The following is an 18,631-nucleotide window of genomic DNA, read 5'->3' as shown; positions in this document are numbered from 1 at the left end:
CAGAACCTTTATCAGCATGTCCAGTAGAGCTGCCCCCGTCAGTTTCAGTCCTATTTACTGTATAACTTCTGTTCTACCTGCTACTCAAGAGACCTGCACCAGAATGTTCTTAAAAGCATAAAGCATGCCTCATCCAACAAGTAATCCAACTCAAATAACTCTTAACACCACCAGATAAAAAATTAGAGATAAACTACACAATTCACAGAGACCCCACAGCCTGTCTTGACAACCCAGGAACCAAACACTAGTTATACTAGACTCCTTCATTAGCTAAAAGCTGAACTGTGAAACATGCAGCTCTGAATCTCTCTGCTGACATGTTTTTCCTCTCTCTTCAGCTGTACTCTGCAGGTCTATACAAGCAGTCAAGCACACCTTAAAAGGACTCTGCAAAACACAACCTAAACAATAGATGACAAAAGCACGCCTACCTCCATTGAGTTAACACTGCCTGCTTGGAATGTCTTTAAAACTACTATCCACAGAAAGCTTGGATTCATACTTCAGATTGATACTCAAAGCAAGAGCTGTTTAATTATGAAAAGATTTTAATACAGTGCAAATAGTGCACCAATCTTGAATTTTTCAAGCTTTACAAAACAGTAGTTGTCCAATCAAAACCAAATGGCAAAACAGCAATTGACTGACATAGTTTATTTGATGTTACAACCAGATGAGCAGCTTCTCTCCAGAATAATTATTCCTGCACTTCTTCACAAAATCATGTAGTCTGTAAAGGAAAAGAAATATCAGTTCCACAAGAATAAAACACATTTTTGTAGTCACACCACTATACGGCCTGAAAAACTGGTTACCAAAGAAGCCAAGGCCAGGTGAACAACAATGCCTTTCTTAGAAGAATGCAAAGTACAGCGAAGTCTTGAACCGTCATGGCAATGAGAGCCTAGATTACAGCATTTCTCTAGACAAGCTCAACAACCTACAATTGCTTTGACAGCCTCCTGCTTAAGACATTATACTCACTATCAACTACTCACTATCAACTCCCAGGCAGTTACTTAAAAATAAGCCATTCAAAATCATTTGCAGTAAAACCAGACTTTGGTCTGTAACTGCTACTGCCCACAACATATCCAATTCACTTATGTTTCTGCAGCAAAGATAGAAAAATGAAATCTAGGACTTGTCTAAAATGGTATCAGAATTGTTTAGAAGGCATTAACTTGAAGTATCAGCAAGAAAACAAAGTTGGCACCAAAATAGAAGTCATGCAACTTCGACCTATTTAAGACAATACAAACCTACCCTACCCTTAGCACACTTACACTATTTAAAAACAGAAATGTTTTACAATAAGACTAAATATCATCTTTTAACAACAGTAAATCTGAGCTTAGCCTGAGCCATTACTCCAGTTTATCTGCTGATCAGGTATCTCATGCAAGTTGAAGTTACAAATTATCAGCTCACTAGTAAGCACAACAATGAATTTTAAAATATTTAAGTCTCCCTTAGTCTTCAACTCTTGCACTATGTTCTATATCAGTGCAAGGACCATGCTCTTTGCATAAATAAACATTGAACCTACATCATGGTCAGACTACAGGCCACTGAATGTGTACTCTTACAAAGCATTCCAAAGTCATACCTGTTTTCCGTTTTCCATCTTAAGTATGTGCAGTTACTGAAAAACAAAAAGCATTACTTAATAAGAGAACAGTTTTAATCAAGGTCCTACTACTGCAGAAGATACAGACAATATACTTTTTTCAATTGCTACAGAGCAACGTGATAGGAAAACCTTGAAGTCTAGACTACTGTAGAAGCTAAGGACTTAGGTTTCATGCATTCCCTCAAACTTAAGATCAGATCTAACAATAGCTGTTTACAGCTCAACTAACTCTCAGGATGCAATTGCATGTTCAATTATACCTCCAAGATAGAAGGCCTTTATTTGCCTATCTATTCACATTACTGTTTGATTATGCTTGAAAAATACTTGTTTGAAAGGCTCATGTGTCAAAGGCTGTCAAAAGTGACATTTGTGCAATAGTGATGTTAAAAGACATGGGTTTTTACTCTCAAAACTACAGACTTTCCTTTGAAGAAGTCTAATAATCCAGTCCCTGCACACTTCTGAGATAAACAATTGTCACATATCATGTAGGTGGACAATAAAACATATTTCAGGATTTCTATTAAAAACCGCAGATAGCTGTTAAAGAGCATGTTGAACCATGCCACATCATTATGTTCAAACACATGTTTTTCAAGACAAAGCTTTAAGACAGGAGTGTATTCTGCAAGCTTTTTTCTGTGATACAGCACAGAACTCTTCCCAACCAGATTTTCCAGAACGCATGCCAATTAGTCTTTAGTTTATGCTTAATGCAAAGACACAATGGCTAACAAGACTGGCGAAGAAGATCTAAACCCTGTAGTCATAAACTAAAGGATCATTTTAGAGGACATTCAAAAAACTTTAACCAAAACAGTTCTCTTATTACTGAGAATGCATGCTAGTTTGACAAGTACTTGAAAAACAAGTCTAGGGAACTAGACTCTAGGGAACCTGCTTTGGCAGGGGGGTTGGACCCAATGACCTCTCGAGGTCCCTTCCATCCCCTACAATTCTGTGAAGTCACATGCTGTGTAATTATCACAAGACAACCGTGTCTTGATTTCTAAAATGCTTATAGGCTTTAAGAAAATTTAGATGAAACAGTTTTAGTTCAAGTGACAGTTACTTAACCATTCTGTATTAACACTCAGTAACAGCCACACTGAAATACCAAAATTCTTGAAGGGAATAAAGTCACCCACACTACTGCCACCAGTGCAACACTGAATGACTCCCTTAACACTTAGAAGAGGGTGCTCTTTACACTGTTACGTTGCAAACAAGTTTAAAACTTTGCTATTGAAACAACACTGAAGCAGAAATGGAAAAAGGTTCCAAACAATAGCTAGCCCTCACCCAGTTGTTAGCCACAACGCTGATTTATCATATCTAATGACTACAAGGACTTCATTTACACAGGAATAATTTCTCAGAACAATTGCTGTGATTTCTGTCTTAGCTTTCAATATCGCAGGCCAATAGTTAGTTAGAAGTTTAATGCTGACAGTTTCATAGTTAACAACCACTGTCTCAAACACATTAAGCTGTGACATGACTTAAGTTTTCATAAAGATACACAACTATTTTTGTGTAAAGGTCAAGTTACACATGCAATTGCACCGTACTACTTTGAACCAGAGCCTGTAGTGTTTTGAACCGATGTCTCAGATCAATAGCTTTGCTTTCTTCTCGATGGGAATTCCTTACTTTTGTGGTATTTTGCTATTTTTGAAAATCTCCTTTGTTATTAGCCAAATTTTACTTTTAAGTCACGCAGAATAAAAATCATTATGTAGTCATCTGAACCTTTACAGGACAGACAGTTGAAGTAAACATGTATGCATGCAAGGCAGTACAGTGCTTCCATTTCAAGAGAGAACAAAGTGTTTCAGTGATTCAGTCACCACATCCATGCTTATTTCCAGTACCTGCTAGATACTTCATTTCTGATGGAGAGTCCCCAAGGAAGTAGAAAAAAGCAAAAGTGAAGATTACTTAAGTTTGAGATGTTAAAGCAACTTAGTAGCTACAAAGCTAAGCATCAAAACCCATCACCCTCTCCTCCCTCATTAAAATACTGTTGCAAAATCCACCTAGCAGCACAAACCTACTCAGTGTTTTCCCCACGTGCAAAATTCAGCAAAGGAAGGTGACGGTCTTCACAGCCAGGCTATTACATAGCTTTGGTGGTTTTGGTTGTTTAATGATAAATGAATTCAATCTCCCTCCAACCTGCATACCTTTTAAGTTTGTATCAAGTTCCAGCCACAGCACAGGAAGCTCCCAGCAGGAAGAAAACCCCCAGTTTTCCCAATCAGACCCTCAGAACCAATATAAAGCAGCCCTTCCACTTTGTTCCTATTTACACAGAGTCCTTACCACCCACACCACTACATATCCTTAACAGAATTTCTAATAGAACACTACCTTGGCAGACTAAGTGTTAGATATTTAGGCAGTCAGAGTAACAAGCGTTAAGAACATCTAATTTGTATACTGAATGACTAAATTACAATATTAAAGCAACATGGTTAGATTTAAGAAAGTTTAACTTCAGTCAAGTGATGTAGGAAACAATAATTTAAGAAGCACGGTTTCTTGGTGTATCAGTTAAGCTGCAGGAGTGATGAGCAGAACTAAGCTACTGGGCTGGTAAGAAGCTCTATGTGACCACACAGATTACCTTCTGTTATCCCGTAGAACAGGTAAAAGAAAGGGAAGAAATACAAAGTTATTCTGTTGAAAAATTTCTACTCGACATTTCAAAAGTAACATACACAGTTCAGCTTACAGATCATCTCATCCTACCTTCTTGCCAGCACCGACGTTAGCCTTAGCTGTGCCTCTGACTTTCTTCATTCTGTTTTTACGTTCCTTCCGCTGCTTCCTGGAAGTCTTCTTCTTTTCATACAAACCATGCTATCAAAAAACAAAGTTATATTTTACGTCTGTTTGCTGATACTAACTTCCAAAATGAAGTTTTCATGTTTTGAGCTGAAAGAATTGTACTGTTCCTGGAACTCTGAAATACTGTTTGAACCTGAAATACTAAATAGCTAGAAATTTCAGTAGCTAACGAATGACACAATAGAACAAGCACTAATATCTTATACGGATCAGTCCCCTCTCTTACACTTCTTTAAGATCTTTAGTAGCAATTAGTAGACTTTTATTACCCAATGTCAGAAATAGCACTGATTTTGCCTTCCCCTTGCCACCTATAATAGGCTGTAAAAAAAGCAACCTACTTTTCAAATGCAAAAGCTCATCTATACAGTACTTTTAACATCATTTACAGAACACTGAATTCCCCATATACATCAGTACTTCCACAAACTGTAGTTTTTATACATGTAAATGAACCCCTGAACACTTGAAAGCCATCCCTATCGTTTTCTAGTTACTGGAAAACAAAACCTACCCTGGCAAGCCTGTGCTTTGGTTCATTTTTCTTTGCATAGTCGAGGGAATCATAGATCATGCCAAAACCTGTTGTCTTGCCACCACCAAAGTGAGTTCTGAAGCCAAATACAAAAATCACATCAGGGGTTGTCTTGTACATTTTTGCCAACTTTTCCCTGATTTCTGTTTTGGGGACGGTGGCCTTCCCAGGATGAAGAACATCAATCACCTAAGAAGACATTAACAGGTTGTTATAAAAACAAAAACCAGTCAATATCCAGTACAACAGCCACGTGCTACACTCCCACCACAAGCTTAAAACTTGAACTTATCCACCTTAGCAACACGAAGTATTACTAACTTAATGCAGAAATGTTCTTAATAGCTTCCTGCTTATAATGACAGGTCAGCTCACTACTTTGGCATCAAGATTTACCTTCACTGCACACGAAGACATTTAAACACATAAGCTCTTACACAGTGACAGCCAAAACAATTTCCAGGGCCCCTTACTTATAACGATTAAAAGAACACCTGCAGCCCAGAACCAACAAAAAAATAAAGGCGTTTTTCACTATTTTTACCATCTGCTTGCGCTGAAGCAGTCTGTTTGTCATGAATTTCCTGGTTCTGATGGTCACCGTGTCATTCTGCAAAATGAAGTATAAAGAAGTGAAACAAAATCCTGGTTATATATATATATATAATTCCAAGCCTAACAAATATATAAACCATACACAGTGGAGTAACAGTCAATAGTTCACCATGAGATAACAGCGAACTCACAAGTGTGAGTTCATGTGTGTGTCCTCACAAGCACACTGGTCCTAGGCTATAAAAACCACCTCAGAAAAGTACACTGAACTAATTCCAGTCTGCAAGCAATACAGCAACATCTGTGCCCCCGCTATCCTAACACGCTGAAATGGCTTTTAATGAAAGACCTCAATTGTAAGGCCGAGTGCTGCAGTTACGCACAGACAGCTTCCTTTGGGGAACTAAACGGTTGGTCTCATTAGGCTTCTCAGCAAAGAACAGCCATGAAGCCAGTACACGAGCAGAGCACACGGCACCCCTTTCAGGGGCCAGAAGCTGCGCAGCACTACCCTAACAGCAGGACCTCCGGCCTCTCCGTCCGGGCAGAAGCCAGGCGACACAGCAGGGATCCGGCTCCCTACTGCCGGTACCGCTGCCAGGCCGCAGCAGCCCCGCCGGCCGGCACGGCCGGTGCCCGCACCCCGTCTCCCCCATACACGCCCGCCCCCCTCGGGCCGAGCCCCCCCGGCCGTGCCGTGCCCCCCAGAGCCCCCTCAGCGCGGGGATGGCGGCGCGGCGGGCGGATGGCGCGGGCCCCTCACCATGATGGCGGCTGGCTGGCAGGCGGCGGGCGCGAAGAGGAAGGGGCGGCGCCGCGCGGCCCGGCATAAGGCGGCGGGGCCTCGGCGCGGGGCGGAGCTGTGCCGGGAGTGTTCGGCCCAGCGCCGGGACCGGGGGGAGGCGACTGGGGCGGCGGGGGGGGGCGCTTGGGCTCGGGAGCGGGTCGCGGCGCCTCGCGTCAGGTCCCGCTGCGGGTTCAGTCGCTGTCCGGCTGTGCCCGCTCGTCTCTCTGACGGGGTTTGGGCACTGGCTCGCAACCGGCGTCCCGCGGGAGGCCGCACGGCCGGCCCGGCGTGGGGCGGTGCTCGGTGCCGGGCTCCGTGCCGGGCTCCGTGCTGTGCTCCGTGTCTGCCGCCGGCCCGCGGGGCCGCGCCGCCACCGCCGCCATGGTGAAGGAGCAGTTCCGAGAGAGCGACGTGGCCAAGAAGATGTGAGAGGGGCTGAAGGGCTGAGGGGGGCTCGGCTGGGGCCGGGGGGCGGTGGGGAGCGGGACGGGGGTGGAGGTGTCGGTGTCCCCCGGGTCGCACTCAGCCCCGTGTCCCCCCTGCCAGAAGCCACATCTGCTTTGGGATGAAGTCCCCCGAGGAGATGCGGCAGCAAGCGCACATCCAGGTGGTCAGCAAGAACCTGTACAGCCAGGACAACCACCACTCCCCGCTGCAGTACGGCGTGCTCGACCACCGCCTGGTGAGAGGCTTATCATTCTTCCTTTAAAAAACGTCCTCTTCGTAGAGTTGCTTAAAATTGTGAAAACGTGAGATAACTGGAGTACACTGTTCTTTCAAAATACGTGCGTATGTGTCTCCAATTGCACAAGCTCTCAGTCGCTGTGCCAGCTGCTTCCTGCATGGTTTGAGAAGGTTCCACAAAGCATCTTAAGGGGCAGGAGGTGTTTGTTCTGCCTGCCTGTCAGAGACCCAGAGATGGTCATCTACAAACCATCACACAGGAGACCCCGTGGGCTGTAGATCGCTGGCAATAGCTGGATGAGTTAGCATCACTGTTATCAGGATTGGCAGTGTGTGAAAACCATTTTTACTTCTTAAGGGTTGGGCCAAATGTAGCGCTACTGGCATGCTTCTAATGCTGGAAAAAAAACGCTTAAGTGCTGTGGGTCTGCTGTCAGGATAGCTACTAGCTTAAAAACTATTGAATCTTCTGTATGTTCAGCTCATTATAGCTATAAATTTCTATTATCAGTATGTGTTTCTTTGCTCTCACAGGGAACCAGTGAAAAAGACCGCCCCTGTGAAACCTGTGGAAAAAACCTAGCTGATTGTTTGGGACATTATGGGTACATTGACTTAGAATTGCCCTGTTTTCATGTTGGATACTTCAAAGCTGTGATAGGCATCTTACAGGTAAACGTGATTTGTTATCAATATCTAGGCTAGAGAAAGAAAATGATCAGTAAAGATTGATTTAAAGACATTAGTTTAGAAGACAAGAATAAGGCTGCATTATACATTTTTTTGGATCTTGTGTTTTGTAAAGTACCCATGTTTAAGTATCACTCTTAGTAATATAAAGACATCAGTTTTATTTTGTGATTTCAGACTCATTAATCCATTATCTTTCTATAGTAGTTTGAGCTAAGTGTAGGCAATGTAACTTACCCTTTAGAACATTCTAATAAAACAAAGCTCTGTTTGCTTTGTATGGATTGTTAAGGTCCTGCAGAACTTACATAAGAATTTACCCTATTGCCTGTATTATTTTCCCCTTGTCCTTTTTTTTTTTTGTTTGTGTGTTACACTATGAGAATTTATCTTTCAACCAAGACTGCTGTATTTCAATAAAAACTTGCATACTATTGAAGGACCTAGGTTCGAATAGCTGTTAAAATTCTCCATGGCTGCATTAAACAACCGTGTTTATGTGTGTTTATATTAAAGATGATCTGCAAAACCTGTTGCCGTATCATGCTGTCAGTGGAAGAAAAAAAACAGTTTTTGGATTACCTGAAGCGACCAGGCCTTACGTATCTTCAGAAGAGAGGGCTAAAGAAGAAAGTGTCTGAAAAGTGCCGGAAGAAAAACACTTGTCCTTACTGTGGTGCCTTTAATGGTAAGTGTTGGCATTAGTAGTTAGTGATAGTTATCTACTGTGATGGTTTTTACCTTGGTGGCTGTGGTAGGCATCAAAATCTCAAATACTCATTCCATAGGTAATGGGTAGTTTCTCCGGCCTTTTTTAAGAAACAGGTAGTTGCATTCTTAATGCCAAGCACAGGCTTATTCACTTCTCGTGTATGTGGATATAGACATTGGCCTAGTAACTTATTTTGTTTTACATATCTCTTCTTGGCAGTGAACAGTATTTAATACTTGAATAATGGCAAAAAAGCCTTGATCAACCATATATATATAATATATAAAATATTGGAAGCTTTAGTCAGTGATCAGTACCTTAACATGGAAGACTTTAATTTTGATTAAACTTCATGTAGACTTTACTTTTGATTGAACTTCATTTGTCATAATTCTGTGAAGTTATTCTTCATAAGATTAAATATGTTTGTCATTCTCTGGGAGGGTAACTGATTTTGGAACAATTACTTAGTTGTTTTAAGTTTTTAATTTAAAAAAAAAAACACAACAACATTTATTTGCTTGCAGGAACTGTGAAGAAGTGTGGTTTGTTGAAAATAATACATGAAAAATATAAGACCAATAAGAAAGTGGTAGATCCCGTGGTATCCACTTTTCTCCAGTCCTTTGAAACTGCCATAGAACATAACAAAGAAGTAGAATCCTTACTGGGAAGAGCTCAGGTGAATTTTGTTACAACTTGAATTTTACGCTGGTTTTTGTGCGTGAAATAAAACTCCTCAAAGGTTTTCACTGTAGCAGCTTAAGGTGGTCCGGTACTTCTGGATACCAAGACACGTGAAGCATATTTGCCATATTGTTAGCATTGCAATAACGTTAACTTGGCAAACAATGAGCAGCTTTGTTTATTAGATACGTACTTTTCTATCCGGAAAGAAGGGAGGTGTTCTTGGTGTATGAAACGTCAAGAAGCAAGAAAAAGAAAAAGTGTAGGCTCATAGAAATAGCACATTTACATATGGATTTACTGTAACTCTGAGATGATTGCAATACACAGAGATATCTTCTTCAAAAGAACTTAGTATGGAGGAGGAAAGAAGAGGCTTAATCAGCTTTTTTGTTTCATCCAGCTTTGCATTGTGTGCGGTTGTGTTTGCTTCTTATCAAGCTGGAAAGATTTCAGGGTAGATATATGAGCAGAAAAAGGAATGAGCATTTTGAATTTCTTATGCTGCATCAATAGCTGTTCCATAAGAGAAATAAAGTTTGTATTTATTTTTTTAAAAGCACTAGAAAGTATTGTAATTCTTGTAAGTTTCTACTAATGAAATGAGAGAAAACATACTTTAAGTTTGTTGTAACATTTATTATATTATTTTGACAAGGAGCTATGAAATACTGCTTCAAAAAAAGTAGCATAAGTAAGTACAAGGCAAAACACATAAGTTAAAATGAGGGAAGACAGACACAAAGAAAACATACCAAGTATATGAGACAATCAAAAGTTGGAGTGAATAATCAGTAAATGAGGGGAGGAAGGAAGGGTTGAAAGTTGTTACTTGATGGCTTAATCTTGACATTTTCTGATGGATTTTGTAGGAAAACTTGAATCCATTAGTAGTATTGAACCTCTTTAAAAGAATCCCAGCAGAAGATATCCCTCTGCTTCTAATGAATCCAGAAGCAGGTAAGCCTTCAGATTTGATCCTCACACGACTCTTAGTGCCACCACTGTGTATCAGACCCTCTGTTGTGAGCGACTTGAAGTCCGGCACCAACGAGGACGACTTGACAATGAAACTGACAGAGATCATTTTCCTCAATGATGTAATAAAAAAGGTGAGTCATTCTTCAAGCTCTCTGAGATTGTTGCCTTCCAAAATATTTGGTTAGAATTCAGTACAGGAAGTGGTTTTATTTATCTCATTGTTCCCAGTCTATCAAGCAGTCTGTACTGTACTGCTGTGCTGTTTGGAATTTTATTGAAAGAAATAAAGTTGCTCCAAATGGAGCTGGCTATCTGGCTGCTTGCATTATAGGACTTCCTGAATATCTGCAGGAGCCCATAGGAGAAGACTTTTTCATTTGAGTTCTTGTTTGTAAACTTTTTTTCCCCACCCCTGTCTATCACTATAACATTTTTGAGTGTTTGCTTACAATGAAAACATTATACTATTCCTAAAGGGTTAAAACAATCAAATGAGCAGTAACTCCCACGACTGAAGAATGATTAAATTCCGGTGATTTTCCTGGCTGTGGAATAATATTAGCTTAACTTCACTGGCTTGGGAAAAAAATAGCAATTTAAACAAATGCATATTTTTGTGAGTGTTTGTCAAAAGATATAAGTCATAAGCAATTAGGTTTTCTGTTGGGTTCTCTCGTGAACAGCCTTATGCTATAGCAATGTAAAGTTATCATGCCTTTTTCATTTCTATGACTACGAAGGGTTTTTAACATTATTTTCCAAAGAAGCATTGTGTTCAATATCAGAAAAAAACATCTTAACTGGTTTAGTCTATTGCTATGCTTATTTTCTGAACTGGGTGACTATTTTGTTTAGCACAGGATATCAGGAGCCAAAACACAGATGATAATGGAAGACTGGGACTTCCTTCAGTTGCAGTGTGCCCTGTACATTAACAGTGAGCTGTCGGGAATTCCTCTGAACATGGCACCTAAAAAATGGACCAGAGGTTTTGTTCAAAGACTTAAGGGAAAGCAAGGTTTGTCTAGAAAGCTGTTTTTAATGAAGTCATAACTATTTGGTATTCCGAAGCACGTCTTTGTTACTATTGTGTTGTGCTACTGTGATGCATGTTGAAAGATGTTCTAATGTGCTCTCCTAGCAGACGGCATTTTGAAATCAACTTTCTCTATAAGAGTTTTTCACTTGCTTGTTCTTTTAGGTCGGTTTAGAGGCAATTTGTCTGGAAAGCGAGTGGATTTCTCTGGCAGAACAGTCATTTCCCCAGATCCTAATTTAAGAATAGATGAAGTAGCAGTGCCTATTCATGTTGCTAAAATATTAACTTTTCCTGAAAAGGTGGGTAGTGTAAAACCAAAACTTCTGTACCTTTTTGTTTTGGTTTTTAAACATGTATCAGTTTTGTCCTTCTTCATGATCCCTCCGTAAGAGGGAGTAAATGTGTGGTTTATATGTTCAGCATGTCATTCAATGATGTTTTGCCAGTTCTGTTGCTGCTGGTAAGTGAAGCTTGTAGTATCAGATATATACAAGTGCTGTGAAAGCATATGGGGTAAGGAGTGACAGACACATCAAGAGAGAACGGTTCAGCTTGATGTTGTTTAAACTTTTATATAGCTTCATATGTTCATTGGTGTAACTGTCTAAGGAATGGTTTTGTGGTTTTTTGATTTCTGAATTTACTTCCCAGATTTCTTAATGTAATTTCACTGTGATGTTGTGCTCTAAAACAGGCTTAAACTTTCCTCCTCTATTTCCTCCTGCCTGTTCGTTTCAGCAGCTGAGGTTGTGAGGGGAATTCTCAGTTGAGCCTAAAATTTGAAAACACAGAACACCAGCAAAAACAAGAGGTCTTGAAACATGTTTCGCTTGTTCCTGATTGAAATCTTTATGCAACAGGTTAACAAAGCAAATATTAATTTTATGAGGAAACTTGTCCGGAATGGTCCTGATATTCATCCTGGAGCCAACTTCATTCAGCAAAGGCACACACAGATGAAAAGGTACCTGTCATTAATGATTCACTTTTCATCTCTCCTCACCAACTCATTCTTACTGTTTTGTGAAACCTGTAATGTCTACAGGGGTTAAAATGGATCTTAATTTTTAGCATTTTTCATAAAGGGCAGTAACAAAAATCATCACCTAAAAAGAACTCACACACTAAACCTTAGGAGATTATATGTTGGATTTAAATATCAAGTGTACATAATAAGGATAGTGAACTGCAATTAGGTTGCTTTATGACTGAGCATCTTTTATTTAGCATAGAGGCTAAGATACTCTAGATAATATAGAACTGGACTGAGATGTGCATTTTGGGTCATATTGACAGGTGATGAATGGAAACAGACAGTATTGGTCACTTTGTGCTGACTTTTTTTATGGGAGGGCTAATGTGCAGTCAGTTTGTGGATCGTCTTATGGAGAGTGATGTTTTACATGGGCAGATAGTGATATGACAAAGGGGAACGGTTTTAAACTGAAAAAAAGGGTGTGGGGGGGTTATAGTAGATGTTAGGAGGAAAGTTTTCACTATGAGGGTGGTGAGGCACTAGAACAGGTTGCACAGAGCAGCTGTTGATGCCCCGTTCCTGGAATTGTTCATGACCAGGTTGGATGAGGGCCTGGGCAACCTGATGTAGTGGGAGGTGCCCCTGTCCATGGAAGGGGAATTGGAACTAGACAAGCTTTAGGGTCCCTTCCAACCTAAGCCATACTGTGATACAAAACATAATTGTCTGTGACTGAAATGGCCTATTCTCCATGCTGCAATTGAAACAAATACTTTGTATGGATTAGCTTTTTTCTTAGTTCTTGTAGTATAACTGTAGTTTTAAGTAACATTACAAATTCGTTCGTTATTTAAAATAGCAACAAAGCTGATGTTTAATGATGTGGCCAACACCAGTTTTGTCTTTTAGTCGTTGTAGTACAAATGCTCCAATGTTTAATGGAGGAACTTGCATTATAAACACAGGATTTATTTTCAGTTGTCTTTATGTCTCTGACTCCATTGTCATGTGTTACCATAAGATTTTTGAAATATGGAAACCGAGAGAAGATGGCCCAGGAGCTGAAGTTTGGTGATATCGTGGAGCGGCATCTTATAGATGGTGATATAGTCCTGTTCAACCGACAACCCTCTCTTCATAAGCTGAGCATCATGGCTCACATTGTAAGTGCACGCAGTCTAACAGACAGGTACTGCATCATGTGAACATTAGGTGGCTTACCTTTGCTGCTGTTTGAAATAAACAGCTTCTCTAACTGTGCAGGGACAAACATGAACGAGGTGCTGTTTGCATGGGAATTAATGTGTAACTGGGTAGTATGCAGCCTGGATGATTCTGTGAATAGCCATGATTGACCTCAGTATCTGTTCTTGTGTAAGGATTTCATTTTTGCAGAGTTGATGTGGTCTTTACAAAGCATATGGTGTTCCATGCTTTGTATAAATATTTCTTGTAATGCAACTTAGTTACATTTGTGTAATGGAATCCAGGTCTGGTTTCTGGCTGAGTTGAATCCTATGATCAGAAATTTTCATTAATGTCTGTAATAAAGAGGAAGTATAAAGCCTACAAGGAAGCATTCGGGCATGTTTTTTCATCTGTTAGCATGCTTGACTGCATGTGCATCACTTTTTTTTTTTCCTTCTTCTATTTACAGGCTAGAGTAAAACCTCATAGGACATTCAGATTTAATGAATGCGTCTGTACACCATACAATGCAGACTTCGATGGAGATGAGATGAACCTTCACCTTCCTCAGACAGAAGAAGCAAAAGCAGAAGCACTTGTTTTAATGGGGGTATGCAGATCAAGTTGGTGTTGGGATAGGCCATGCCTTGTAGTTCTTACGTTGCATATGAAATCTGAAATCATCATTAAGATGCCTGGGTATGGATAGTATGCAGCTGTGAAGCTACTTGAGAGTCATGCAGAAGGGAATTAAGAATAACTAGGGCTGTTAGCCGTATAGGTAGTCTAATAGATATGTATTTAGCATTCCTAGAAAATCCAGTATTTTTAAGTAAGTACATGTCATTAGTATGGTTCTACGTGACTACTGTTAACAACTGCTACCAAGATAGGGTGGCTGTTACTGAACAGATGCGTGTTCTGGTCTGACAGCCTGCAGTTTCTGGATTATGGCTAAACTGGAAATGAGGCAGCAATAGTGTGCTTGTACTGGAGTAGTAGTTACCAGAGAAGGCAGGGTACAAGTAAGGTTTTAGGAGGTGAAAAGGGAGAAAAGATAGCAGGTGGAGGGATTTGGTTGTTGCAGCCATTGATATGTAGCATGAAAGTGGAGTCAGTAGCAATAATCTGAGGATTTTCCAGTACGTTGTTCCTTCAGGGCAAGTGAAGGTCAGTACTACTACAACAGTTCATTGCAGCATGTATTGAGTTGCTGAATTAATCTGAGAGTTTAAAAAGAAAGCTTCCAAAAGGAAAAATGAAGTGCGTGACCTAGGCTTCTGTGGGCCTGCGAATAGTTCAGGCAAAGCTGTGGCAGCCACATACTGCCCAGGTGGGGATCTGGGGATAAGTAACTGGAGCAGTAATTTGTATGACTGGGAACTCATACTAATTACCCTGATTTTATTAACCGATCTCTTTGCTGTAGAATCAGGTCTGAGGAGAACAATTTTAGTTTATGTATATGATGCATGTTAAAACATACTGGTTTTAGTATTTAGTGCATGTAAGTGATATATTTTTAAAATATTCAGGAGTGAAGTGGGTACCTAAATACATTTGACTTCAGTGTCAGATCTAATTGCCAATCCTGACAAAGCCTAGCAGTATTGTGCAGGAGACTGAACTGTGAGTTTGCATCTTGGTTGTTATTTGAATTCTTCGGAGACTTAACTATATGCAAGATCTTCCATAGCTAGGCTTAGCTACAGTCAGAAGAAGGTTTTGCTATCATTGCTAACAAAACTGTCTGAAATAGTAGGTTTACTGCTGAGTAGCAAGTGTGTCTTCAAGTGTGTAATTTTTGTCTTATGTCTTACAGACTAAAGCAAACTTGGTAACACCAAGAAATGGAGAACCCCTCATTGCTGCTATTCAAGATTTCCTTACAGGTGTGTACATAAACTTGGTTTAGATCTGTGTGATTTAACAGTTCTGTAAGAATCACTTCCCTCTTCTTTATAATTTTTCTCTATTAATTTAAAATTTTATCCTTTCACAAGTCAAATTGACAGTATGAGAGTAAGGCTATTGTTGGTCTGAAATATGATGATGACATTCAGATTTCTTCTGATACTGTCAACCTTTGTAGGTGCAATTTTTAGTAGCTTAGCATATGCTCGGCAATCTTTTCTCTGATGTTAAAAGTAAATGTTTAGGGTCTTCATGTGCACTATGTAATGTAAACCCCTTATAATTATGGGAGAGGATTTGAACTAATTAGCCTAAAATGAGTTTTAACCTATAGTAAGTACTTTAAAGTTTACTTATATATTTGAGAAAAGTACAATGAATATTGAGGGAGAAAGTGTAAAAAAATCAATACAAAGGCTTTATTTTTTACCTATGGGATGGTGCGTGAAAGAGAATAGATTGTAGCAATGCACTGTCTTTGGAAGTTTCATTGAGGAGGAGTTAAAAAAAAAAATCTGGAAAGGGTTTACAAGCAAAGCTGTCTAAAACATTGGTATTTTGCAGAGTAAGTAGTTACTTATTATCAGAATCAAATTATTAATACTGAATAGTATTAAACTTAGCTTTTAAATATATTTTAATCTTTATAATAGCTTTTAAATTTAATTATGTTTTACATTCTAGGTGCCTATCTTCTTACACTAAAAGATACCTTTTTTGATCGAGCCAAAGCCTGTCAAATCATTGCTTCTATCCTGGTTGGTAAGGATGAAAAAATTAAAGTTCGTCTTCCACCTCCGGCAATTCTGAAGGTGTGTCAAACTATTTTTCAACATTACAAAGACTTACCATCTGTTCTCTTGACCCATGTTGATGTTCTCAGCTGAGAGACAGTCCTTGTGTTTTCTGACGTTTGTTTTGTATTATATTTGATACTATAAGGCATAAAGTGCAAAGATCAGAATTCAAGTTGTTTGATGGTTCCTGAGACTGAATAGAGTCAGCCTTGCATAGTGTGGTCCAGATACAGGATTCCTTTGTGGTTCAAACATAGTTTTGCTATTGTCCTATTACTGTCCACTCCAAGACCACTTGGCTGTTGATGGTCATATAGCAGACAAACCTAACATGGGGCTAAGTGGAGAAACTGTTGTACCTTGGGTGTGCTGAAGTACTGTTAAAATGCTCAGCAGTTCTAGGTTTCAGTATCCCAGCTGTAGGTGGTGTCAAACCTGGGTGATAGTATATTTTAACTGTTAACCCGTCAGTGTGTCTAAGATTAAAGAAAATGAGTTCTATGTGATATTTGTTATATCATGTACACAAAAAAAAAAGTATTGTTAAGGGCTGAATATTTGTGTATCAGTCAGAAACTTGGAAGAGAGCTGTAGTATCATTTCTTAGATTGGATTAGAGTCTATTAAGCCTTCCTTCAAATATATTTCAGGGTGCCTCTATTTGGTTGGCCTTGTATATAAGGCAAATACTTGTTTAGAGAGAATTTGGTACATTTTCTAACTTGTTAACTACTCATTAAGTGTTCAAATAAACGTTCTTATAGTCTGTAGATAGTTTTAAAACTGTTACATGTGTAATATTAAGGAAACTTCCATAATTATTCAGAAAGAGAAAATAAAATTTAAATGAATAATAATAATAGTAACGTAAAGCAAGGTCAGAGCATTTAGCAATGATATTTAATTTGAATTTTATGAATTTATATGAATGTTGATAACAAGGAGTATTGGTTCTTTGACTGCTTCTGTCATTCCAAATGAGTAAATTTAGCACTAGATGTGACAGTTACTTCTGTTTAACTACAGGTGAGTGAAGTACATAATTATATGAATCTTGAGCCTCCTAAAAATTTAAATAGGAAGCATTATATAAAGAATTAAATATAAATGTGGCACCCTATTTGGGAAATGAAACAAATGTGGCATTGTATTTTTTTCGTTTTCTAATCAAGAAGGGAAATGTGACAAAGGGAGAAATAGAGTGTGTTTCAGTAAATGCATGTGTATACCTTTACGTAAAGGATAGCCTTTTGTGAATCAGTGCTTTTATATTTTTGGAAGTGCATAATACTCCCCTATTCATAATAATGCTGTTATATACTGCTACAAGTATAGTTCAGTATAGCAATATTATGTATTAAAAACAAAAATTTACAATACAATTCTTGCTTGCTGGTTTTACTGCTGTTGTATCATAAACTCTGTAACCCTGTCTCTTGTCCTTTTGTTTTCCTAAGCCTGTAACACTCTGGACAGGAAAGCAGGTTTTCAGCCTCATTCTCAAACCCAGTGATGACTGTCCTGTAAAAGCGAATCTGCGAACCAAGGGCAAACAGTATTGTGGCAAAGGGGAAGACCTGTGTTACAATGACTCTTGTGAGTGACACTTCTAAAGCTGTGTTTTGGAAGCCTTCAGCAAAACTGTAGATACTGTTTTGTTGAGTTTATTGTTGAGCTTACTGGAGGAATTAAAACAGTGCCTTGCATAAGTATTCTTGAAATGGAAAAATACATTATTTTTTTTTCCTCAAAAGTTGAAGTCATGCTAAGCATCAAAGAAAAGACTTAAGTGTTTTCTTGTAATAAAATTTCTGTTGTGTGATGATAGGCTTATTATGATGCTGAAGTATTTAAAGTTAAGATAAGAGAAGCCAAGAAGCTTAAGAAATGATTATGCAGATGGCAAATGGGGAAAAAGTTAAATATTTCAAGTCGGGGTAGTGATGCAGTGATTATAAGTCAAACAGTGAAAGGAGTTAGGAAATAAAGGACAGGAAGAAAAGAATCTTTTGGAGGTCAGACCATCTGCCATTTGGGGAAGTCAAAGTGGCAAGTGGCACGCACAGCATCAGGGTTGAAGAGGCTCTAGGAGATGAGCAAGGCTTCTCCAATTAATAATTTAACGTTATGTAGTAACAGTTGGAAGAGAACTTGAACAGGTGGGATTAGCTCGTCTCCTTGCTGATCATAAATTTGAGCTAAGGAACATAGGTATGTAGGGAGGAAGCACTGATTTATAGTAATTCAGGCATGCAATGGTGATATGAGAAAGAATTCCCATTGAGGACTCAGATACACTCCACACCAGATTCTGAGAGATTTCTTTGGAAGACAGGATCACTCTGTGATCATCAAGTTGGCTGTAAACATTAAGATATTATTTTTTTTCAGCCTGAAAAAATGTAGGGTGAAAGGCAACAAAACAATCTGTCTTATTCCCTTGTGTGAACATACACAATCATCTTTCCTCTGCATCCTTTTTTCCTTTTTGTTCTAGGAAGTATAGGTTGAAGTCCTGTTTTCAGTGTTTGAGGGTAACAGGTGTTGCAGAAAACCTTTGGATGGCTCTGTTCAGTTCTCTGAACAAACTTGGT

General features: G+C 39.2%; 2 protein-coding genes across 3 annotated transcripts in view; one reads left to right on the top strand and one right to left on the bottom strand.

The window, feature by feature from the left end:
- Positions 1-533: 533 nt before the first annotated feature.
- Positions 534-6,476, bottom strand: RPS24 (ribosomal protein S24). Of its 2 annotated transcripts, XM_083843598.1 has the most exons (7): positions 6,346-6,476; positions 5,572-5,637; positions 5,007-5,216; positions 4,394-4,504; positions 3,514-3,531; positions 1,613-1,648; positions 534-733 (listed from the first exon to the last, which is right to left on the bottom strand). In XM_083843598.1, the coding sequence occupies exons 1-5, from the start codon at positions 6,346-6,348 to the stop codon at positions 3,526-3,528; spliced, it is 396 nt and encodes a 131-aa protein (XP_083699724.1). In that variant the 5' UTR covers positions 6,349-6,476; the 3' UTR covers positions 534-733; positions 1,613-1,648; positions 3,514-3,525. The 2 variants fall into 2 exon arrangements, with proteins under 2 accessions (XP_083699724.1, XP_083699725.1); XM_083843599.1 differs by lacking the exon at positions 3,514-3,531.
- A 136-nt stretch (positions 6,477-6,612) lies between these two features.
- Positions 6,613-18,631, top strand: part of POLR3A (RNA polymerase III subunit A) — a 37,933-nt gene continuing 25,914 nt past the window's right edge. The window contains exons 1-14 of the mRNA XM_083843574.1: positions 6,613-6,794; positions 6,916-7,051; positions 7,588-7,725; positions 8,260-8,431; positions 8,983-9,137; positions 10,015-10,254; positions 10,979-11,141; positions 11,325-11,461; positions 12,023-12,126; positions 13,160-13,301; positions 13,796-13,936; positions 15,149-15,218; positions 15,925-16,052; positions 17,495-17,633. Of these exons, the coding sequence (XP_083699700.1) occupies positions 6,751-6,794; positions 6,916-7,051; positions 7,588-7,725; positions 8,260-8,431; positions 8,983-9,137; positions 10,015-10,254; positions 10,979-11,141; positions 11,325-11,461; positions 12,023-12,126; positions 13,160-13,301; positions 13,796-13,936; positions 15,149-15,218; positions 15,925-16,052; positions 17,495-17,633 (1,909 nt within the window). The 5' untranslated portion in view covers positions 6,613-6,750. The remainder of the gene's footprint in view (positions 6,795-6,915; positions 7,052-7,587; positions 7,726-8,259; positions 8,432-8,982; positions 9,138-10,014; positions 10,255-10,978; positions 11,142-11,324; positions 11,462-12,022; positions 12,127-13,159; positions 13,302-13,795; positions 13,937-15,148; positions 15,219-15,924; positions 16,053-17,494; positions 17,634-18,631) is intronic.

This window comes from Anser anser (genome assembly GCF_964211835.1).
Source record: "Anser anser genome assembly, chromosome: 7".
Lineage (NCBI taxonomy): Eukaryota > Metazoa > Chordata > Aves > Anseriformes > Anatidae > Anser > Anser anser.
The sequence above is the reverse complement of the archived record's forward strand: the minus strand, read 5'-3'. Positions and strand labels throughout refer to the sequence as shown.

What these genes read in the sequence shown, in the direction of transcription:
- RPS24 (XM_083843598.1), bottom strand. An exon ending in TGCTTCAGCGCAAGCAGATG is followed by an intron (nt 5,217 to 5,571) that starts GTAAAAATAGTG and finishes ATGTCTTCTTAG; the next exon opens with GTGATTGATGTTCTTCATCC. An exon ending in CAAAGCACAGGCTTGCCAGG is followed by an intron (nt 4,505 to 5,006) that starts GTAGGTTTTGTT and finishes GTTTTTTGATAG; the next exon opens with CATGGTTTGTATGAAAAGAA.